Source organism: Amblyraja radiata, chromosome 32, assembly GCF_010909765.2.
Source record: "Amblyraja radiata isolate CabotCenter1 chromosome 32, sAmbRad1.1.pri, whole genome shotgun sequence".
Lineage (NCBI taxonomy): Eukaryota > Metazoa > Chordata > Chondrichthyes > Rajiformes > Rajidae > Amblyraja > Amblyraja radiata.
In genome coordinates, this window is record NC_045987.1 from 9,086,671 (window position 1) to 9,111,522 (window position 24,852).

At 47.4% G+C, this 24,852-nt stretch overlaps 1 protein-coding gene across 4 annotated transcripts in view; it reads left to right on the plus strand.

Moving 5' to 3' along the window:
• The window catches only part of lamc3 (laminin subunit gamma 3), a 101,724-nt gene that overhangs the window by 56,998 nt on the left and 19,874 nt on the right, over positions 1-24,852 (plus strand). For all 4 annotated transcript variants that reach the window (XM_033049259.1, XM_033049260.1, XM_033049261.1 and 1 more), the window contains exons 5-18: positions 163-351; positions 813-930; positions 2,348-2,446; positions 4,181-4,317; positions 4,911-5,027; positions 5,568-5,751; positions 7,408-7,520; positions 8,693-8,905; positions 18,195-18,383; positions 19,689-19,931; positions 20,988-21,141; positions 22,003-22,145; positions 23,134-23,312; positions 24,714-24,852. In XM_033049259.1, the coding sequence (XP_032905150.1) occupies positions 163-351; positions 813-930; positions 2,348-2,446; positions 4,181-4,317; positions 4,911-5,027; positions 5,568-5,751; positions 7,408-7,520; positions 8,693-8,905; positions 18,195-18,383; positions 19,689-19,931; positions 20,988-21,141; positions 22,003-22,145; positions 23,134-23,312; positions 24,714-24,852 (2,217 nt within the window). The remainder of the gene's footprint in view (positions 1-162; positions 352-812; positions 931-2,347; positions 2,447-4,180; positions 4,318-4,910; positions 5,028-5,567; positions 5,752-7,407; positions 7,521-8,692; positions 8,906-18,194; positions 18,384-19,688; positions 19,932-20,987; positions 21,142-22,002; positions 22,146-23,133; positions 23,313-24,713) is intronic.

Here is a 24,852-nt window from a genome sequence, read left to right on the forward strand (position 1 = left end):
TTCTATGTTTCTATGTAATGACAATAGTCTCTTCAAGAACAGGAGCAGGTTTGGATACACCCCAGGAATTTGATCTGGCACAGCTGTTTGGTCGTGCACGAGATTAATAATCATTCATGATGAAACAAGGCCTAATGGTTCCTTCCCATTACCTTGGTCTAGCCTGCAACTGCAGTGGGAGATCGGAGCAATGCACCTTTAACGGGGAGCTGTATCGCAGGACCGAACATGGAGGGCAATGCCTGAACTGTAGGGACCATACAGCAGGGCCGCACTGTGAGAGGTGTGAAGAGAACTTTTACAGGAAGCATGATGCTGATTCCTGCCAAGCCTGCAACTGCAGCCTCACGGGTGAGTCAAAGGTGCCCTGTGTACACTTGTGTGTTTCCATCTATGTACCGTAGGTAAATGTAAGTAAATGCAAGGGTTCATGTACATTATATTTGTATATCTGCATGTATATCAACAAGCATGTCCAGCTAATCTTTTGCGTATGAAGGTGTTGAGTATCCCAGTGGCGCGTGAGTCCCAGAGGAGTGGAATATCCCAGTGAGAGTGAGTGGGGAGTATTCCAGTGACGGCAAGTATCCCGGTGACGGGGAATATCCCAGTGACAGGGAGTGGTGGGTGTGGTGTATCCCAATCACAGTGAGGAGGAGTGTGGGTGCTGAGTGCCCCAGTTTGTCCTTGTGTGAGGGAGGGGGGTGCATTCTAGGGTTTAAGCTGCAGGCCTGACAATGACACTGGGCAGGGAGGCTGCAGCAGTGTGCTTGGTGCCGTGTGGTTTCAAGGCTTCTCTCCTCGTTCCGCAGGCTCACTGAGTTTGCAATGTGACCAAAACGGAGACTGCATTTGCAAAGCAACCGTGACAGGAGAGAAGTGCGACCAGTGCCAGTCGGGCTTTCACTCGCTCTCCGAGGGAGGGTGCAGGTAATGGGGTTGTGGGACAGGGTGCGGTCTCAGAATCAATATCCCGAACAACACTGTGCAGCCCTTCGTGCCTGTCTGTACTGGCCCTTGGAAAGAACCACCTCAGTACTCCCAGCTCACCATTACCCCCATTCACTGTATACTCCGGCAGATTTACACTGGCACCTTGGTCAGCATGTTTCCATGCTGAATGACTCCATGACTTGCTTCGTTTACCACTTCATGCTTTTTTTGTCAATTCATTTTATATTGTGACCCTTCATTACCAACTGTTCTGCCGGTTGGCCCTTATTTACCCCAGTAAAGCTCTCCATGGTTGTGAAGGGTTTCTTCAAATCTCTGGCAAAATGTCCCTGCTCATCCAGCCTTGCATCGCATGCTCTGCCATTTCCCCACTCCCACCATCAACGCTCAGTCCCGCAGCTTTGATTCCATTCACCTTCCATTCCAACAGCCGCTGCTATCAATTGAAGATAGACACAATATGCTGGAGTAACTGCTACCAATGGTTCAGCCTCCAGTCATCATAACCCTCTGCTATCAAAATTCAGCCATCAGTCACTCCTGTTTCTGCGGTAAATAACACAGTCTGAAACCTGCACCACACCTCCAAACCCCCAACACCATCAAGGGCACAGCATAGAGCCGTTTCCCATTGCCCTTTAATAATAATAATAATGGATGGGATTTATATAGCGTCTTTCTAATACTCAAGGCGCTTTACATCGCATTATTCATTCACTCCTCAGTCACACTCGGTGGTGGTAAGCTACTTCTGTAGCCACAGCTGCCCTGGGGCAGACTGACGGAAGCGTGGCTGCCAATCTGCGCCTACGGCCCCTCCGACCACCACCAATCACTCACACACATTCACACACAGGCAAAGGTGGGTGAAGTGTCTTGCCCAAGGACACAACGACAGTATGCACTCCAAGCGGGATTCGAACCGGCTACCTTCCGGTTGCCAGCCGAACACTTAGCCCATTGTGCCATCTGTCGTCCCTTTGGCTCCAATGGTTCTGCTTGCAGCCATTTCCCGCTCCTGTTCCACTATCAGTGTCACAGCCTCCAGTTAACAGCCACCCCCCTTCCCCCACCCCCCCCCCCCCTGTGTCTGTGGTGCATCTTGAAACAATCGCAACTCTTACCATCCTGTCATTGGTGCAACCTTCACCCTTCCCCTTCCCCGACACCCCCATCCCTTTCCTGTGCAGGCTGAGGAACATTAGTACCTTTCTTTTAAAGTTCAATTGGGTGAGCTGAGCTGTCCTGTCCTGCACTTATTTCCAGTTACAGGATGATGTAAAGGTGATGGGGCTTTGTAGAGGGGAATATTCTGGAGGAGGGAACTACCTCTGTGATGTTCGTCATAACAATCAATGTGTTGACAGGCTCTGAGGAACTTGCTTCCTTTCAGACAATGTGCGTGCCGCCCTGAGGGAAGTATCGGTGTCTGCAATCCACTCAATGGAGATTGTACCTGTAAACACAATGTGGAGGGAGCCCTGTGCCACAGGTCAGTCACACTGTATTTCATTTTGCTGAACTTTGTATTCGTTCTGACAGAAAACGCACAAGAGTTAAGGTTTGTGTTGTGTGTAAACGCAACGTGTTTGCAATGTGTTCTTGATGGGTTTCATGTGTGGATTCATTGGGGCCCGTGGTATTTGGGGATCTGTTAAATATCCGCAGAACCTCTCAACTAGTCCTTTTAACACTAATTATTTCCATTCCAAGGCAATTCTTTCATTTGTTTCCATTGATGTTTAGTTAGAGTTTCTCATTTATATAATAGTTGACGTGCACAGTCCACACAAAGGGCAACTGTTCTATCACTCCATACGTTTTTCCTGGGCAGACTCTAAAAATGGATGCCGACTTGTTTCCATTCTTTTCCCATGGATGGTGAGGCAGATGAGGCTAATGTGGGATCTGCAGGCACTGCGAGGGTGGGGTAGGAGAGGGCAGGTGGGCAGTGTACGTTGTTACTCCTCCTGCCACTTGCTGGCCTTACATGTGTTTCCATTGACTGGGCATGAGGGACTTGTGCCATTCTGAATTCTCCTTCCCCATTTTGAACGGTCATAGACAAGGCATTGTCAAAGTCAGTAGAAATGCTTTTCAAGGAAGCTCCGAGAACACCCTTGAATCTCCTTCTCCTTCGGTTGGGTAACTTCATTCTGTGGCAGAGTTTGGGTGGTCTGGTGTTGGGCACATGACCTGATCTTTAGAATTGGCTGATCGATAGTTTGGGAAAGGTTGCCAACTTTGGTTTGCCTATTCCATCTGTGGATTTGCAGAAAGGGTTGGTGGATCTCTCCAGGGCCAGATGCCTGCTGTAGGTAGTCCAAGTCTTGGACAAGAAGACTAAGGGATCATACAGTAGACTATAGACTTTCTGTTTGGTTTGGGCTCCTGCTGGCTGTAGGCTCTTTTTCCTCAGATGGCCAAAGGCTGTGCTAGCATAGTGGCCAATCTAGAGGACAATTGGGAAACGGTTTCACTCTACAACCAAGGTCATTTAGCTGCAGTGTTCGATGCACACGTTCACAAGCCTAGCCGTAAGTCATTGCCCACACGCTCACTGAAGCATATGTCAGAATGGGACGTACACGTAACATTTACAAAATAAACATTATCTATCAACCTGCCACCTCTGTACACCTCCACCCTCCTGACAAGTACGGTTGAAGGTGAGACCCTGGACATTTGAAGCACTCTACAATCCACGTCCCACTTCTCACCAAAGACTGACCATGATGATGAAATTCACTTTCACCTTCACTCCGCTCACAGCACAGAGTTAAACCAAATCTAATGCAACATAAACCATGGATAGGTGATGTTTTGGGTCAGGACCCTTCTCCAGTGATGCTGCCTGACCTGCCGAGTTACTCCAACACTTTGTTCTTTTTATGTAAACGAGCATCTGCAGTTCCACAACATAAACAATGACTGTATCTCCATCACTTTAAACCTAAAGAGATGTTGGTTTATACCACCTGCTGGCATTGCTGTTTGAAGTCTGGTGTTGGGTGTTGCTGGAGGCACAACACGACATTGGTGTTGGTGCTTCGTTTGCCTGTAACGTCAGTACCTGTTGTGTTTTAATGATCAATTTTATCTTAAACTATTTTGGTTTTATTTACAACAGTAGTGACTCTTTGCTTGGTCTTCTGTTCAAACTCTTGACATTGGCCTGTTTTGGTGCACTATCTAATAAATTGATACAGTGTTTTGCTTTATTCAGCTGCAAGTCGGGAAACTTTAACCTCCGACCTCACAACCCACACGGCTGCATCAGTTGTTTCTGCTACGGACACTCGGTGGCTTGTACCTCGGCCTTGCAGTTCAGTGAACATCGGGTAGTGTCGACCTTCCAACAAGGTATCCCAATGTTCCATGTCCAGGCTTATGCTCTCATATAAGACAGTGGTCGTGACTCAGTTAGTAACACTCTGCCCTCTGACCTTGCTGCAGCATCAGTCCAAAAGTAGTGTATTTCTTCAGAGCTCGAAGTGCCGGCAGGGTATTCTAGATAGGCCTTCACAAAGAGACTTGAATATGACCTTCAAACCCCAAGGCCAGAGTACCGTCAATAGTCGCAGATGACGCCTGTGGGATTTGAGGGCAGCCAAGACCACCAGCTGGAGATGCGTTGAATTCTGAACATCAAAGAACTGCAGATGCTGGAAATATGAAATAAAAACAGAAAATATTGGAGGTCAGGCGGAATCTGTGCAAAGTGAAACAGTGTTAATATTTAACATGGAAGACCCTTTGCATTTTGTGTTCCGATGAAACGTTCACTTGTTTCCCTTTCCACAGATGCTGCTTGACCTACTAAGTGTTTGCAGCATATTATTTTTTAAATTTGTATTGAAATGTGTTTGATTAATCCAAACCATCTCCCACAAAATCAAACACAAATGGACACAGGCCCAGATAAAATGCTTAACTGTGCATTCATATTTCTGTAGACTCAGATGATTGGCAAGGCCAGGGAATGGATGGCAGGGAATCTCCAGTGGAATGGGAGAAGAATCGGATCAGTCTGTTCCCAGAGATTGGGAAATGGGAATATTTCATTGCTCCAGGTAAGAATGCAGAGAATTGTGCAAAGGCAGTCACGTTCTGAATTTGCAATGCTTGATCACCTACTGCCGTGGTGCTCATTAATATCCAGCAGAGACGAGCATTTCTATGATGTACTGTCCCCTGGTGAGCAAGGCTCAGGTCTTCCAGCGCATGCCTGTTGGTTTGATTGAAGACAACTTGCTGTGGCACAGGGAAATTGATCTTTAGAGTAAAGGCTCTTCATAAATCCCCTTAGAAGCCAGGCCTCAGAATGCAGCAACGAGTAATTAGGTTTCATTTTCATTTTATTTCTGTATTTTAAAACTCTTGTGAGGTGAATATTCTTGCAGTTCTGTGAAGGTCATATTTAAGCCATTATAACAACTTGCATTTATATACTGTATGTCAACCCCTGAGTCCTATCTGGGACATATGACAATAAAACACTCTTGACTCTTGCAGCAGAGAGCTGTTCAGAGGACGTGCGCACCGTGGATTCGACCTTGACTCAAGACTCATTAATCCACACGACTGATCTGCATGATCCCCTTTCCTTTCAGTGAAGTTCCGGGGTAACCAGCTCCTCAGCTACGGGCAGAATCTCACCTTCATTCTTGATGTGGAAAGTGACGAAGTACAGTCCTACAGCCTGATTCTGGAAGGTTCCGGAAGGCAAGCATCGACCTCCCTTCCTGCAGTGGTGCAGAAGGAAGCATTAGCTCGGCGGTGGGAAGTCACCTTCATGTGAGTCACCAGTCGAATAGTTTAATTTCCCAATCAGCTGGTCTGCAATTGATCGTCAGAAGAAAATTAAAATACAAGGATCTTCAGGTCTATTGGAGTGCGTAGCTGGTGGTGGGGTTTTGTCAAATGATTCACTGCAAGTTCGATTTGTGGTAGGATCGGGCACTTTTGCTGATACCATTTATAGAATTATAGAATGAAATAGCCTAGCTAAGATGATTCAGACCATCATGCCTACAGCATTCTTGCAAAGAGCTGTCCAATTCCAATCTTCACCCCAGTTCCTTCCCTGGTGCTACAAATCTCTCCTTTTCAAGCATGTTATTATTTCCCTATTGAAATGTGCAGCTAAATCTGCTTGCTTCACCCTATCAGACATTGCATTCTAGGTTTTAGCAACAGTTGGATTAAAAAAAATCTTTTCATCTCCCTCCTGGTTCCTTAACCAATTACTGTTTACTAAGCCCCTTGGTTTTGAAAACTCTTTTTCCTATTAACTCTTTCCAACCCACATACAATTTTAAAACCTGTAACAAAACTCCTCGTAACCTCCTCTTGATATTGTTGAACATGGGGCAGCACAGTGGTGCAGCGGTAGAGTTGTGGCCTTGGAGCCAGAGACCTGGGTTTGATCCTGAGCTGTACAGAGCTTGTACGTTCTGCCTGTAACCACGTGGGTTTTCTCCAGGTGCTCTGGTTTCCTCCCACAATCCAAAGACGTTCAGGTTTGTAGGTTAAATTGGCTTCGGTAAAATTGTAGATTGTTCCTAGTGTGTAGGATACTGCTAGTGTACGGGAATTGCTGGTCGGCATAGACTCAGTGGGCTAAAGTCTAAAGTAAAACAAACCCATATTCCCCAGATTCCCCAAATGATTTCTTTTCCCTTCTCAAATCATACAATTTGCCTTCAGCCACATGGGATGACCTCAGGTCAGATGTTGTGCACTTGACCTCGTCTTGTGATAATCCATATCAAGCCCACACCCTTATGGCCTCTCCTCACCCCATCCAACTTCTTAAGGTATAAGATCATAAGGGATAGGAGTAGAAATAGTCATTTGGCCCATCAAGTTTACTCTGCCATTCAATCATGTCTGATCTAGCTCTCCCTCCTAACCCATTCTTCTGCCATCTCCCCATAACCTCTGACACCTGTACTAATCAAGAATCAATCTATCTCTGCCTTAGAAAAATATCCACTGACATGGCCTCCACAGCCTTCTGTGGCAAATAATTCCTGTCCATTCTGACACAATCTTGTCAAATTATCCCTGTAAGATTCACAGTAATTTTGATGAAGGTTGTTTACTGTGGATAGTCAATAGACAATAGGTGCAGGAGTAGGCCATTCGGCCCTTCGAGCCAGTACCGCCATTCAATGTGGTCATGGCTGATCATCCCCTATCAGTACCCCGTTCCTGCTTTCTCCCCATATCCCCTGACTCCGATAGTGAATGGTTTAGGTAGATTGAGAACATTACTTCAAAAAGTGGGACGAGGGGACAGCAGGCCATGGATCTTTGCACTGTGATGATAAATACATGGAGAGAACTTGGGAATGGAGCTGAGATGAAAACCCTGGATTGCTTGAATGATTCTGAAAGGGCAGATCGCTTTGTGACTTTGTAACTGTTTCTGTTCTTCTTTCCCTATAGACTCCATGAAGCAGAGAACAGCACCCTCACTCCAACCCCATCCAGCTCCCGGTTTCAACAGCTGCTCTCCAATCTCACCGCTGTGAGGTTTGGCTGCTCAGGGGCTTCTTCCTGTAAGTGACCTTGCCTGTGACCCAGTCTGTCTGATAAACTCCTCAACAGCTGTTTTTACGTGTGCTTTCATGTCGACGTGTGTGTCTGTAACAAATGGACACATCTTGGCTAGAAAAGACCATGTGCAGCCGGTCACTGGAAAATCATTCTCAAATTTGGCTGCTGCAGAAACATGTCTCCATTCTGCCTCTGCCGCATGATGACATGCGAGCCACAACTCTGCAACCAACAGGCCCTCAACAGACTCCCATCTCAGTGTGGATTGGGGTCAAGCAAGAATCTGCCATTTCTCCAGATTCCTCTTCATTCCATCCAACAGACTTCCTGACGGAGTGCAGCTAACCCACCAGAGGAATAGGAAACTGTTCGATCCCTGAGCTGCCTCCACTCCAGAGCCAAGGTCATCCCCACTTGGATAGTGAGCTGCAGTACAGAGGTGCTTGTGTCTGAGCACATTGGTAGATGTTGAGCTCCAGGTTCTCCTCAATTCATTCCCTGAAGCATTGGAACTAATTAGCCTGACCATAAACACCTTCAAAATAAAATTTATCTTCAAGCCCAACATCTCTGCACAATACTACCCCAACTGGAAAAAGCTCTGGATGAGATCCTGGAAAGTGCGTTCTGTCAGTCCGTGTGTGCGAATCTAGTGCATGCATGCATGCTGAGATGCGTACAACTTTAATGGATAGCTGTGGGTAGCATTTGGAGTAAATATTGCAGATGCTGAAAATTAGCACTCGGCAAGTCAGGCAGCATCCGTAGAGAGAGAACCTGTAATTGTTTCAGATCAATGAAATGTTGGTTTGAAACAGCAATCATGTTTCTGCCTCCATGGATCCGACCCGACCTACTGAATGCTTCTAGAAATTTACACGTTTACCCTTGGGCCAGTGCCAATGATGACGGAGCTGGAAACGGTCTTCCAGGCTCACCCTGAGGCCTTGCTTGTGAGGTGGGACGTGTGTGCACAAGATGAAGTCTGCACCCTTGGTGCATGACCCAAGCCCCAAAGACCAAGTCACTATCATGAATTGCTAGAGACTGGGTGAATCCTGAACAGTTGCCAAGTAGGCTCGGTGTGCGTGGTGATTCAGATCCGGGCGGGAATTCCTTGTCGTCTGTCTTTCTGTATCGCCGATTGATCTCTGCTTTCTGCTCTCTGCCACAGTTCACCTGAGAGAGGTTACCTTGGTGACAGCCCGAGCTGGCCTCTCACCTCCCGCTGCGTGGGTGGAGGAGTGCTTCTGCCCGGAAGGATATATCGGACAGTTTTGCGAGTCCTGTGGCCCCGATTACAAGCGGGAAATCCCCTTTGGAGGGCCACTGGCTCCCTGTGTTCCCTGCACCTGCAACTACCATGGAACCTGCAACCCTGACTCAGGTGTGTATCTCACAACTATGTACAACTCCACTGTCAGAGTGAGGCCAAACACAAGTTGGAGGAACAGCACCTTGCTTGGGCAGCTTGCAACCCAGCGGTATGAATAGTGATTTCTCTTACTTCTAGTAACCCTTGCATCCACTCTGTCTCCATCCCTCCCCCATCCTAGTTGTTGTACTGTTTCACTGTTATCCTGTTGAGTTTCATTGTCTGTAACTTGTTTTCACCAAGGCCTTTATTGTCATTACTTTTTTGCATATCTTTCATTCATTTGTTCTGTATCTCTCTATATCACCGTCTGTATCTCTTGCTTCCCTTTCGCCTGACTCTCAGTCGAAAGAAGGGTCGCAACCCGAAACGTCAGCTGTTCCTTTTCTCCAGAGATGCTGACTGACCCGCTGAGTTGCTCCAGTTTTTTGTATGTATCCTATAGTTAGGTTTAAGCTTATTGCCATGCCCACTGTTTGCATGCACTCCAATCAAATTAGATAACACTATATATGAATACATACAGGCCAAACATGTACAACAGGTAGAATGACGAGAAAGCTACTAATTCACTCCTCTTTCAGTCTCTCTCCTGCCCGCTTTAGAATTACAGAAATATAACTTCAGAAATCACAATCCATCAGAATATCGGAAATACTAGCCTAACCTGTTTGCCTTGCACTTTACGGTAATTATCTTGAGGCACTGAGATGGAACAGGCCAGTGCTGAGGAAGAAGAGGAGGGGGTGCTAAATTTGTAAGAATAGTTTTTATTTTTGTATGAGACCTTAAACAAAAGCCCCCCCCCAAACCCTCGGAAAGATGTAAAACATCCCATAATAGCTGCACCAAGAGCGGGAGAGTTTTCCCCACAACCACAGCCAAACATCAACTCCATCAACTAACATCACAATATATATTGTTGTTGATTTTCTTAGCTCAACTAAGTTGCTCCCCAGGTTACGACTTTGTTCCGTTCTTGAGAACTGCTTGTAAACTAAACGGAATTTAGTCGACTGGCCAGCAATATATTTAAGTACAAACATGGGCCAAATGAGAGCAACATGTGGTTAAACAGAGGCGTTTAACTCAACCATTCAGATATTGTTGCAAACTAAGATCCCACATGGCGGCAGATGCTTATGGCCCCACAACAGTCATTTCATCCATCCCGCTCGTCTCCTTAATGCTCTTTTGTATGTATGAGCTGCACATAAATCAGGCATTCATAACTTGGTGAGGACCTACACATTGTTTCCTTACTTTGTGACAGTGGATCCATCTCAGATAAATACTTCATCAGCCGAGACGTACTGAAGTTACATAGAAACATAGAAAATAGGTGCAGGAGGAGGCCATTCGGCCCTTCGAGCCAGCACCGCCATTCATTGTGATCATGGCTGATCGTCCCCTATCAATAACCCGTGCCTGCCTTCTCCCCATATCCCTTGACTCCTCTAGCCCCTAGAGCTCTATCTAACTCTCTCTTAAATATTATAAAAAAGTTAGAACAGATTGTGACTGACGCCATCACTAATCTCACATGAAAATGCAGTCATGTAGAAAACATGGAATTCAAACCTTCTCTGCTGATTCCAAAATTAATTTACATTTTAGTTCATATATACCCTGTCATCTTCCTTCCTTAACCCAATCAGAGACTCTCTGAATTGTGAACACTTTGACCTCAAAATGCATCCCCAGGTGATATATGATCACGTTGATGACTTGTATGGAATGATTTTGGAGGCAGAGACTGTGTAGTACATCCAGTGGTGCAGGCTAGGAATTTGTCTTGGTCTTTCTCTTCAACTTTAACTTGCTCAATACATCCAGTTCTTAATTATTATAATTTAAACCACGAATGAACAACTCAATAATCAATAATCATCATCACTTTATTAGCCAAATATGTTTTGCAACATACGAGGAATTTGATTTGCCGTACAGTCATACCAATAAAAAGCAACAAAACACACAAAATACATTTTAACATAAACATCCACCACAGTGACTCCTCCACATTCCTCACTGTGATGGAAGGCGAAATAAAGTTCAATCTCTTCCCTTCTTTCTTCTCCTGCGATCGGGGGGCCTCGAGCTTTCCGTTGACGGGACGATCTTGACTCCCGTAGTCGCCGGCGGGGCACTCCTTGTCGGGACGATCAAGCTCCTGTATCGGGGGGGGGGGGGGGGGGTGAATCACAGCTCCCCCGGGTCGGGGCTGGTCGAAACCTTCTGCGACTGGAGCTTCCCGACATCAGCCTCTTTACGAGACTGCGAGCTCCTCGATGTTGGAATCCGCAGGCAAGGGATTGCAGGCTCTGATGGTAAGTCCACGTCCCTGCAGGTTCTTTGAAGCAACATCCAAAATGTTCACCTGCACATTCCACAGAAATATAGCTTTCTTCTTTTTGGTGTAGAGATCAAAAGAGGAATTGATGGTCCATGCCTGGTTTAATGTCCTTGCATTTGTAGTTTGAGTGCCTAACATTAGTTTGATGCTTCCTCTACTAATTTGCTTTACCGTGAGGGAAGCCCACACTGGGTGCACATGTCATGTATCAATGTGTCTTACACATCTGTTGTGCATTGCCTCCACAAATGCCTGAACATGTCTCTCCATGTGTGCAGCAACTCATCTTAAACCTTGGCATCGAGTCCAGGGGCAACAACATAGCAAATGGAATACATGGTGGAAAAGTGTGAGGTTATCTACATTGGTACAAAAAACAGAAATACTATTTATTAAATAGTGAGAAATTAGGAAATATTGATATTCACAGGAAATTGTGTGTCAATGAAAGCTAACAAGCAGATGCAGGGAGCATTTCGGAAGATTAATAGTATGTTGCTGTTTATTGCCAGAGGATTTGAGTACAAGAGTAAAGATGTCTTACCACCATTATATGGGCCCGTGAAATCGCACTGGAGTATTGTGTGCAATTCCCATCTCCTTATCCAAAAAAAGATACAGAAGCAGCAAAGATGTATCAAATTGGTCCCCAAGATGGTAGATTTTTCTGAAGATATACAAGGCCTGTATTCTACAGATTAGAAGAATGGGTCGATCTCACTGAAAGGCACAAAATTCAGAGAATACTTTAGAGGGCAATGGGCCACGTGCAAGCAAATGTACTAGCCCAGTACAATTTGGCTGGCATGGAATGTTGGGCTGAAGGGTCTATTTCTGTGCTGTACGGCTCTATGGTTCAACAGGTTGAAAGCAGGGAGGGTGTTTCAACGAGGAGTCTACAACTGGAGATCACAGCCTCACAGTAAAATAAAGAAAAGGGTGGACAAAATGTGTAAGAAAGAACTGCAGATGCTGGTTTAAATTGAAGGTAGCCACAAAATGCTGGAATAACTCAGCGGGTGAGGCAGCATGAAGAAGGGCCTCGACCCGAAACGTCGCCCATTCCTTCTCTCCAGATATGCTGCCTGTCCCGCTGAGTTACTCCAGCTTTTTGTGTCTAGCTTCAAAAGAAAAGGTGGGCTGTGTTCAGAATTCTCTGCACGTCACTGATTAGCTTCACATCAGAAATTCATGTGTTTCTGGTCTTTGGAGAAATCAAGGGATATGAAAATAGGGCAGGAAAAGGCATTGATCTTGTTGAATTGGATTGCAGCTTTTTTCCTATTTTTCCTACATTCTCATGTTATCAATTCCACGGCCCATTGCCTGTTAATGTTTCTGCTGATCTGGAGAAAATACTGGGTGGGTAGAGGCATGTGAAGGGATAGAGGCTTGGAAAAGAAAATCAGTGAGGTCAGTGTGACATGTTTTGTGGTCTATGGAAGGGGAGTGTGAGCTTGCTGACCCATAAACCCATTTTCTCTGTTCATGTAGATCAGTATATGCCGGGAACGCAACCATTACTTGCTTCATATGTCTGCCGCCTTCTTCTTCTTAAGCCCTTTGCTCCTCTAGGGAGCATAGGCCATTGACAAATGTCCTCCAACTCACTCGGTTGTTGGCAGTTCTTTCGAGATCTCCACAGTTGAGCCCACTCTCAGACATTTATGTCTGGACACCTCTTTGGCTGCGGGCCGAGCATCGAAAATGTGTCTAGAATTTAACTTTCGTGACCCATGTCTCGGAACTACATGAAATTTTGCACAGATTTAGATAAAATATAATAGAGAAGGAAGTCATAACTCGTCAGTGCTAAAAGTTGCACGTTGATTAATTAAACTAATTAGAAAATGAGATCGAAAAAGTGACCGACCGACCGACCGAATAACCGACTGACTGACTGACCGACTGACCCGAATCCGAATTCTAAACCTAGCTGTAGCATTTGTTATTGATCATTTTTATTTAACAGTTCACATCATAACTTTATAAAGATAAATCAATTGAAAAACAAAATGATCAGTAAGGTTAGCATTACCTTTATTCCTTGGAAACCTTATTATTGTGTTGATGTAATTTCGAGGCAGCCATGATCCCAGGGTCCTCGCTGCCTAGCGACCATAAAACAAAGCGTGGAATTGGTCAATTTGCGTCCGACCTCAATGTCAAACGTGTATTGATTGGACTATTACTACTTGGAAAATTGAAGGTTTTTCTCATATTTTAAAAAAAAGTGCAGGTTTTGTCTTGACGAGTTTCAGGTATGATTGATATAATATTTTGACACGATATGTTAAAAATTCAGGTAGTTCCGTGAGTTGGGTCATGAATTTGAACAAAAAAGATCCTCGGCCCACAGCCTATCTTCTCCAGCTGTTCCTGGGGTGACCTCTTTTACTTTTTCCTTGTGGGTTGCATTTCAGGGCTTGCCGGGTGATGTTTGTGACAGGTTTCCTGAGGGCGTATCCAATCCAATTCCATTTTCTCCTTCGAATTTGTAAAGGGCTTGTCCCACCAGCATGTAACTGCATGCGGCGAGCACGACCTAACGTGGTCGCTTGAGCTGTACGGCCTCGCGGGGCCGGTCCTACTTCAATCGCCGGAGCCGTTTGGAGTTGTGCGGGGCTGGTCCCGACATCGCGCGGGGCTCCGGAAAACTGACACTGTCCAAAAATTCCACGCGGCAACGGCCTGTCGGCCCGCAGCTGCATTGAGACCGCACGCAGCGCCTCGACGCCCTACGCAGCGTCTTGACGGTGTACGCCTAGCGTGTGGCATTGCGCGATGGCGTTGGGTGATGACGTAACCGCCCGACGCCGTGTGACGTCCAAATTCAGTCGGCCCGCCTCCTGCCCAGCTGATTGGTGAATATGATGTCGGGACCAGCCCCGCACAACTCCAGACGGCTCCGCGGTTGGAAGTGGGACCGGCCCCGCGAGGCCGTACGCCTCAAGCCACCACGTTTGGTCGTGTTAGACACATACAATCGCATGCTGGTGGGACAATCCCTTTAGTCAATGGGCTCCTGGCTTGTTCTTTTCCACAGGTCCACATTGCTTACTTTGTCTGCCTGCCTGTGATCAAAGGTTTAACACCATGTTGCACTTCTTTACAGTCTCAGCAATTTCCCCCAATCACGGATACCCCGAAGGCTCCTTCATATTCAGTGTATGGAAACACTTATTTCATTCCACTCTATGCTTTGTTTTGCGAAATGTAAATTTAAATGGAGTGCCTTTAATTACTGGCCCCGGCCACAGCTTTCATCTTTCAACAGTGAATGGGTCTCACTCACTGTATCCGAGAACTAGGGCCATGGGGGAGTTCAGCCAAGCATAAGACTTGGAGGTTCTTGATAACAATGTGGGAAGTATGTTGGAAAAAATAAGTGGGGGAGGGGGAAGGATATTTCTTTGGGAAGCTCGTGAGTTTTCATAGTACTTGGGCATTTGTCGTACCAAGCACTAAACTTTATTTTGCCACTATGGTGACGACTACTGTCGGCTTGTAAGGCTGCCAGTGGTGATTTCCATGCTTTGCTGAGACCATTAAGAGGTTAATGGCTCCTCTGCAGGAGATGGTGAGGTCTATTAGAAGTTTATTGCTCAGGTGAATGTTTATGTCATTGAGCTGATTATTGTAAGTGAGGTCCTTGGGTCAGTTGGGGGTTAGTTGGTCTCCTCAACACCAGGTCGCTCAACAACAAAGCCCTTGCCCTCCATGAACTGATCCTTGACAACACTCTGGACTTCCTTCTGCTCACTGAGACCTGGCAACAACCCAATGTCTTCTTCTACCTCAATCAAACATCCCCACCTGGATTTAATTACATCTCCAAACCCCGCCCCATCCGCCATGGAGGTGGCCTAGCTGTTATTTTTAACCAGAATTTTCGTATCACTGAACTCACCTTCCCCCCAGTAGCATCATTTGAATTCCTCGCCTTCAAAGCCCTTTCCTCCATGACAGTCATCCTCATTTACCGGCCACCTAAACCAAACCCCTCCTTCCTATCTGACTTCACTGAACTCCTCACACTTGCCTCATCCCTCTCCTCACGTCTGCTGCTACTTGGTGACTTAAATATTCACATGGACTCCCCCACCTGCAAGCTTGCATCTGAATTCGCCTTTTTACTGGACAACTTCTCTCTCACTCAGCACGTCACCTTTCCCACCCATGACAAAGGTCACATCCTTGACCTGGTCTGCTCCACAAATCAACCGGTACTCGACCTCCATCCTTGCCTCTTCCCCCTCTCTGATCATAAGCTTATACGGTTCACCATCCCTTCTCCGACACCTCGCCCCCGCTTCCTCCGAGAAATCACCTTCCGTAATCTAAAATCCATTGATTCCCACCATCTCTCTGACCTGCTCTCCACCACTCTCCTCCTGGACTCAACCCCCATCTCACCTGATGATCTCACAAACCATCTCAACTCCACCTTGTCTACCTCCCTCAACACTCTGGCCCCCCTCAAAACAAGAACCGTAACTTTCAACACATCCTCACCCTGGTACACACCTGCACTTCGTAAACTGAAACAGACTGGTCGCCAACTCGAACGACTTATAAATAAATCATCTCTCACGGTCCACCTTGAAGCTTACAAACTCCACCTCACTGACTACAAAGATGCCCTCATTGCTGCAAAATCTGCCTACCTCTCCTCCATATTCACCGATCCCTGCCTAAACCACAGAACGCTCTTCTCCACAGTGGGCAACCTCCTCAAGCCTCGAGCCAACACTCTCCCTACCTCTACTCCGGATCTCTGCAACTCATTCCTCCACTTTTTCGCTGATAAAATCAGCACCATCTATCAATCTTTATCCCCTGTACCCGACTCCCCAGCATCTACTCCACCACCTACCAAGGCCCCTCCTTTCAACATCTCCACTGACCTCCTTACCCCTCCTCCACACTGCTTCCTCTCCCAGTTTGACCTGGTCACCCCTATTGAAATCTCCAAACTCATCAGCTCTTCCAAACCCACTACCTGCTCCCTCGACCCTCTCCCCACTCCCCTGTTGAAGTCCTGCCTCCCCGTTCTCTGCCCCTACCTCACTAATCTCTTCAACTCCTCATTGTCCCAAGGAATTGTCCCCTCCGCTTTCAAAACTGCTGCCGTTACACCAATCTTAAAGAAACCTGGTCTTGATCCCTCCTCTCTCATTAACTACCGCCCAATCTCAAGCCTCCCCTTTCTTTCAAAAACCCTGGAGCGTATCGTTGCGTCGCAACTTCATTCCCACCTCCTTGCGTATAACCTACTTGAACCCCTCCAATCTGGCTTTCGCCCCCTCCATAGCACAGAAACTGCTCTCCTCAAAGTCCTCAACGACCTCCTCACCTCTGCTGACACTGGTTCCCTCAACATCCTCATCCTCCTCGACCTGAGCGCAGCCTTCGATACAGTGAACCATAACATCCTGCTCACCAGACTCAAAGACCTCGGTATTGAAGGCTCTGCACTCAGCTGGCTCCGTTCCTACCTTTCCAACAGATCCCACTTCATCTCTCTCCACAACCACACCTCTGCTACAGCCGCAGTCACTCAAGGCGTTCCCCAAGGCTCCGTACTCGGCCCCCTCCTCTTCATCATCTACATCCTCCCCCTTGGTCAGATACTCCGCCACTTCAATCTGGACTTCCACTGTTACGTTGATGACACCCAGATTTACCTTGGCACCAAATCCCCCCACAACCCCCCCCCTCTCCCATATCAACTCCTGTTTGTCAGCTATAAAAACCTGGATGCAACATAATTTCCTCAAACTCAACAGCGATAAGACAGAATTCCTCCTCATAGGCTCCAAAGCCACACTCAGCAAAATCAATAACCCCACTCTCACCATCGACGGCACCACTGTCTCCCCATCTCCCCAGGCCCGCAACCTTGGCGTGAACTTTGATTCCACCCTCTCCCTTGAGCCTCACATCCGCCATGTCATTAAAACCTCCTTTCATCTCCGCAACATCGCCAAACTCAGACCCTCTCTCACACCGCCTGCTGCTGAAAGACTCATCCATGCCTTCATCTCCTCCCGACTGGACTATTGCAACTCACTTCTCCTTGGCATCAGCTCCACCTACATCAACTGACTCCAACTGGTCCAGAACGCAGTCGCCCAACTCATCACCCACACCAAATCCTGGCATCACATCCCTCCAGTCCTCAAAAAACTTCACTGGCTTCCCATCTCCCACCGGATCACCTACAAAATCCTGGTCCTCATCTACAAAGCCCTCCACCATCTGGCCCCCCCATATCTCACTGACCTCTCCCCCTACCAACCCTCACGGTCCCTCAGATCCACATCAGCCGGTCTCCTCTCCATCCACAAGTCCAACCTCCGCAGTTTTGGGGACAGAGCCTTCTCCAGGGCAGCTCCGAGGCTCTGGAACTCCCTCCCCCAACTGATCCGCAATTCCGTGTCCCTCACCATCTTCCAGTCCCGCCTCAAGACCCATCTCTTCACCACTGCCTATCCTTAGCCCCACGTCCCCGTCCCTTTTCATCTGTGCATTAATTGCCTCATACTGTGTTTTGTATTGAATTCTGTCTTTACTTTGTGTACTAGTCATGTCTCTACTATTTATTTCATTCCCCTTACATGTTTTTCCTCTACATGCTCAATTTTTGTAAGGTGTCCTTGAGACTCTTGAAAGGCGCCCATAAATAAAATTTATTATTATTATTATTACTTCATCCCACCCCCCCCCAAAGTGTGGTTGATCATTTTTTCACCTGTAATAAATTGTGACCCGTGTTCTGAGATGGGTCTGGTGCTATCCATGTTTCATGTACCAGTAAATATTGATTACCGTCGGGAATTTGAGTTTTCCCCAAAGGTTTTCCTTCTGAAGTTCTGAGCTTGGGTGTGGGCTGTATCTCCCTTGTTCTTCTTCCCGCTGAGCTGGATGTCCTTTGATTTGTAGGCGTGTGCCTGTGCATGCACAACACCAATGGATCCTCCTGTGAGCAGTGTGCGAATGGTTACTATGGAAACCCATTTCGGGGCAGATACAACGACTGCAAGCCTTGCCCGTGTCCTGATCAGTCCAACTGCGCCATGATAGAAGGGACAAAAGAGGTGGTGTGTATCAGCTGCCCCGAGGGACAGACAGGTAAGGAGTTGCCCCACCACTTGACTCCATGCTGGTTACATTGTGTAGTCCCCCCCAGGCAACACACGCACATCCATCACTGTTACGTATCCATTGAGTGATCAATAACAGCAACATGGTTCATGGAATCCTCACCTGCAGGCGTACAATGAATAATGTCAGCTGAGTCAGACAGTGGAAAAGGAATAATTCCTGCCAATGCATTGTAGCTTGGACAGGGAGGTGAATTGATATCCGGAGTTTCCATTCACGGATCCTCATCCCCCACAGTAGAAAGGTGTTTTGTTACCATCATACTGATATTGGGGCTTCCGCAATCAAATCATTTATCTTTGTTCAATGTCACCCAGACTCAAGGGATTGCGTGCGTGGATGTGTGTTGCGTGCGTGGATGTGTATTGCGTGCGTGGATGTGTGTTGCGTGCGTGGATGTGTATTGCGTGCGTGGATGTGTGTTGCGTGCCGAGCTGCTCAGTCCCCAGAGCCGTGGTGAAATCATGTGGAGAGCTCAGTGGTGAAGAATTTTATGAGACTGGACCAACAACTTGGAGATTGTGGTTGGCTGTGAAATCAGCAAAAATGTGATATGCTGTTTGTAAAAATCTAATTCTTTAACAGATCCTACTAGAGACCTAGATACAGCAAAATGCTTTGTTTTGCATACAGTCAAGTAAAATCATATCATGCATAAACAGAATCATGTTAAAGAGTGCAAAGATTATAATGTAAGAATTTGTAGATTTTTATCTGAGGCAGTACACAAAAATCCTCTATGTTACCGGCACCATCTGGTAGCTTTCAAGTATTGAGTTCTTAGACACATCAAGTCTTATCTTGGCCTTAAAGGCCTGTAGTTCTGGCAGCAGCACAAGGTTGGTGATGCAAGGGTCAGCCTGGCCTAGTGATGCTGTTAGTACCTTTCACCGATGCTGCTTGCAGCTGCTGCAGTCTGCTCAGGGGCGCATGGATCAGACGTTGCCTGGATTAATTTCTTTTTCAACAATCGATTGCCTTGAGATTGACTTATTTTCTTTGTTTTGATGCAAATCGTATTTTACTCCCAGGAGCTGAAGTGTCCTGGAGACCAAACTTTAATTCCTGGAAACTCTGAGATTAACCTGGAAGATTGCAGTTGTGATGAGCTGTAAAAAATCACACGTTTCAAAGGAAAGATTTTTGAGAAATTATGGAGAGTGAGGAAAGTTTGCTTCCTATGCATTCCCATGGTGATTTTATTTTGCAGACGTTTTTTCTGAACCCCCCCCTCTCTCTCTCTCTCTCTCTCTCTCTCTCTCTCATACACAGGGAACCATTGTGAAATTTGCGATGATGGTTTCTTTGGCGATCCGTTGGGACAAAATCAGCTCATCCGGCCCTGTCGGCCGTGCCTCTGTAACGGGAATACCGACCTCAACGCAGTGGGCAACTGTGATCACTCGACAGGGAAATGCCTGAAGTGCTTGTTCCACACAGTCGGGCATTACTGCGACAGGTGTCAGGATGGTTTCTATGGCAATGCATTGGCCGCCAACCCATACAAGTGCCGACGTGAGTGAGAGAGTTTGCGAAGACCTAGAAAGTTCCGCTCGCACAGGAGTGTGTCGCTGAGCGGCATGGCGTTCGATGGGTCTTGCGGATATGACATTAGTGAATGCATGTTACCAGCATGGATAACACAAACAAACCAACCCCTAATAAAACAAACCTTACTAACAGGTATGCTAATTTTGTTCATCTTTAACACCACACTGCATGTTGCAGGTAGGAATGTGACATGGAGAAGGCAGGAACATTATAGAAATTTACAGCATGAAAATAGGCCATTTGGCCCATTATTTCCATGTGAGCCATTTGGGACACTGCCTGATCTGCAAATCTTAAAAAAATGTCTGATCTAATTCTGATCTCAGTTTCCTTCAATTCTCTTCTTGTGCAAAATCGTTCAATTTCAATCATGAGTGTACTCCCTCATGGAAATCCGTAGCCTTCCAGCTTTGAGAATACCAACGGTTCACAAACTTCTGACGAAAGTCCTCTGTTTTAACAGTCCCAATCAGCCAATGCCTTGCTCTGAAGCTCCACCAAGGAAGCATTTGTGATTCATGTTTCATTGAAAACTCCATCTCCATAACATGAGAGAATAGAGGCGGAACAGATGGGAAGTGTTGGATCACACCAGAAACTACTCCATATAAACACAGGCTTAGGTCTACTCAATCCTTGGTGAATTCCCAGTGAAATCCTTGTCTGGCAGTATAACCTGCTCTGACCTTCAAATCCGATCTCTGAATTTCACTATTCTTGCCATTCAGCATTTATTTACAACATAGGACATTTTGGCCCATCAACCTATTCTCCCAATTCTTCTGGATTTTATCATTCACCTTTACTCTGGGGATTAACCTGCCAATCCACACATTTTTGGGATATGGGAAGAAACTGGAACTGGAGTGCCTGGGAGAAACACAGGGAGTGTGTACGAACTCCGTACGGATATTGTGGGCCAAAGAGTCTGTTCCTGTTCAGGATTGTTTTATGTTCTATTTCTCTGGTTTATCACTATTGATAGTGGACTTGGCTTCAGTCTTGTTGTTTTCTCTGCAGCATGTAACTGCAATCCAGCTGGTTCATCGAATGAGCTTCAGACCTGCAATGCTGGAGGTGGCCAATGTGAATGCCTCCCCAATGTGACCGGTCGGGATTGCAGCCGCTGTGAGCTGGGCTACTATAACCTACTGCCTGGCGTGGGATGCCTCAGGTAACCTACTGGGAGGACTGTTAGTCAATCTACTATAAACATCTGAGAGGCTGACAGTATTATTGAGATTTATCAGAGAATGGAAGAGATTGATCAGAGTGGTTTTGTAGTTCCCCAATCCCCAACACTGCTGAGTGAACCCGGCTGCATACGATTTCAAGTGTGATGCAACATATGCAGCAGGTACCACTGTGCCACCCATGCAGCAGGGTTCGATCCTGTCCGTACATGTTTGATAGTTTTATTTGCTTCATTAAAATTGTGCATCGTTCCTAGTGTGCAGGATAGTGCTAGTGTACGGGGGTGATCGCTGGGCGACACGGACTTGGTGGGCCGAAGGGCCTGTTTCTGCGCTGTATGTCTAAAGTCTAAAGGGTTTGCCGAGTAGTGTTGGGGTTTGGGGAATCTGGGCTGAGTGAGTTGCCTCAGAGCGCAGCCGTAGACACACATCTACCTAGAGGACAGAAAATTCCATAGGATCAGAGTACGGACTAAACCGAGATCTATTCTTCCTGAAAGAAGCAGACTGTGGTGGCTACTACTGCTCCCCACAGACGGAGCGGGGAACCCGGGATTGCATTTCAGTTAAATTACCTTTCATGGGAGCACTAATGGTTTGCCCAAGGGGAGCCTCCAAAATAGCTAGAGGGACCTGTGGTCCAGAGGGCCAGACACAGAGCGCAAGCCCACAGAGGCGATATAATTAGAGGCAGCATAGAAGTATGGATTGTGGGGCAAGGGAGTAGGCTCGATGGGTGAAATGGCCTAATTCTACTCCTATAACTTGTGAACAGAGTGCATTGTGTGAATTGCTTGATGCTGCCCCACATCTGTCCCTGAGAGTCACGAATGTTGTTCCAGATGTGGCTGCCACGTGATGGGATCGCGGGACAGTTTCTGCCACAATGAGACGGGACAGTGTAACTGCCGGCCTGGCGTCCAGGGGAGTCTGTGCGACCAATGCAAGCGGGGCTACTTCGACCTCTCCGAGCGAGGTTGCCAAGGTACTGAGAACCCTGCCTTTCTCTTCAGCCTGTAATGTTGAGTATTTTGTTTACTTTCCCATGACTCATGTGGTCAAGTGACCAGTCCTCACCACTGCAGCAAGGTGGAGTTTTCACTGAGTTGCCAGATCGATTCCATTCAGCATTTTGGAGAATATGGGGCTTTGTCTCATTAAGGTCTCTGTGATCACATCCCTTATTCTGGTTCATGCACCACCAGCTACTGAAGCACCCTGGATGGTTTTCCTTCGTAATTGGATGCTGCCAAACCATTCACGTTCCCCATCCACAGAACACTCCATGTCCTGGCTCCTTTCACCACTGCTTCCAGGTTTGTTCAATATGGCGGAGCAGGGATTTTTCCGTGTTGGTGCAGCGGAATTCACCGGCACTGTTCGGGATTGGGGAATCTGGGGGAATTGCAGGGAATGGAGGACATGGATCATGGTGCAAGGTGAGGCGTTCAGCGTAACTTGGTAAATGTTCGGCACGGACATTGTGGGTTGAAGGGCCCGTTCCTGTGCTGTTCAATGTTCTATGGGCTGCCTCAAAGCCCAGCAGTAAAGAAGCCTTCACAACTCTGTTGGGGCAGAGGACAGAACATTCCCGTGGCTCAGAGTATGGACTGAGCCGGCTGCTATCCTTACTGGGCTGCGGTGACTACTTCTGCTTCCCAAAGATGGAGAGGGGAAGTGGAGGATTGCATTTCAGGTGGATGGCCTCTCACAACCCATGTCTCTCTTCCCACCAAGGCTGTCTGACCTGCTGGGTATTATTTCACAATTTTAGTAATCGTGCTATTTTTTTGGTGGCCATTCTTGTAATTCAGTTGTGAAACGGGAAGATTGGCGTGGACAGGAGAGTGTGAGGAGCCAGTCGGGGGAAGTGACTGTGACAGAGTCGGGGAATCAGGGCATGGTGGTTAAATGGTAAGGCACGCCCGGATCCTTGCCACTGCTAAGTTGCTCCTTTATTTCCTGCCCCACAGCCTGCGACTGCTCTCCGCTGGGTTCCTCGGTGATGCAGTGCGGGGGGAACGGCTCCTGCATCTGTAAGGAGGGCTTCACTGGATGGAAGTGTGAGCAATGCCAGCAGAATTATTTCTATCAGGCCACCTCCCTTCACTGCCAGCAATGCCCCGTCTGCTATGGCCTGGTCCAGGATGAGGTAAGAAGCTTTCAACCCGCTCGAGCTGTCGATAGTAGCAACGCACAGCGCCCTGGGGGATGCCCGTAGCCGGGCAGTGGGCTTTGGCTTGAGGAAGCCTGGGACATTCTTGGGACAGTCACAACCGGCAACAGGGGACGAGCAGAGTTTTAGATTTAGTTTAAAGATACGGCGTGGAAACAGGCCTGACCAATGATCCCCCGCACATTAACACTATCCTATACACACTGGGGACAATTTGCATTTATACCAAGCCAACTAACCTACAAACCTGTACGTCTTTGGAGTGTGGGAGGAAACTGGAGATCCCGGGGCAAACCCACGCAGGTCACGGGGAGAACGTACAAACTCCGTACAGACAGCACCCGTGGTTGGGATCGAACACGGGTCTCTGGCGCTGTAAGGCAACAACTCTACCACTGTGCCGCACTAGCTGTTACGCCATTGAAACCCTCATCCATACACTGGGTTATCCACCAACTCAACTACTCCAACAGTCACAGCTGAAATCCCTCTATTTACCTGTAATAAGCTTCAATTCCCCAACCTGCCCAGGTCCTGCTGTCCACTATTCCCAGTTGTGCTTCCCTCCCCAAAAGATTTATTCACTGACCTGTCCTGGCATCGCGTCCAGTGGCATGTTAATCGTAAAAATACTCTTAACATGTTGTAGCTCCCTCCTGGCCTCAGTCTCTCGCTTCACGGCACTCTGTGACCCACATGTTGTGCCCTTTCTCAAAGGGGAGGAGGAGGGGGGGGGTTAGGTGGAGGCAGAGAAGGAGGGGGTGGGCTTTGGAAGGTGGCAGGGTGGGTTGACGTGGCTGGGGTGGAGCAGTGTAGACTGATGGATGAGACGGGTGGAGTTCGAGATGGTGGCGGGTGGATGGAGGTGCCGGTGATGTGGCTGGGGAGGTGGGTGACCTCAATCTAGTCACTTGGCAAAGGCAGGGGCCACAGTCTGCAGAGGGAGAGAGATCCTGCATCTCAGTAGCCAGAGGGATTCAGCCTTTACTGCAGCCTTCCCGACAGGATAAAGCCTGTCAGTTCATAAGTGATGGGAGCAGAATTAGGCCACTCGGCCCATCACAGCCCATTCAATCATGGCCTATATCTTTCCCTCTCAACCCCATTCTCCTGACTTCTCCCAACAACCCTGACACCCATACTAATCAAGAATCTATCTGTATCTATCTTCAAAATATCCATTGACTTGGCCTCCACACCCTTCTGTGGCTATGTATCCCCCAGATTCACCATTCAGGGTCCCTGGCTCTGTTCTGGAAAGATGTTTGTTCTGCGGCTGTTGGCGGCAAGCCGGATTGTATTTTCCTGAGCAGACCACAGGGGGCTGTAATTAACTTTTGCCCAGGGTCCATGCACTCACAATCCTTCCCTCCCCAGGTCGAGCGTCTGCAGCACAGGATGAACGAGCTGAAGCAAGAACTGGACAAATTCAGCAGCCACCCTGAGCAGTTGTATGAACTTTACACCAACCACCTTCAGTCAGCGCTCAAAGACATGGAGGTGCAGTCAAAGGAGG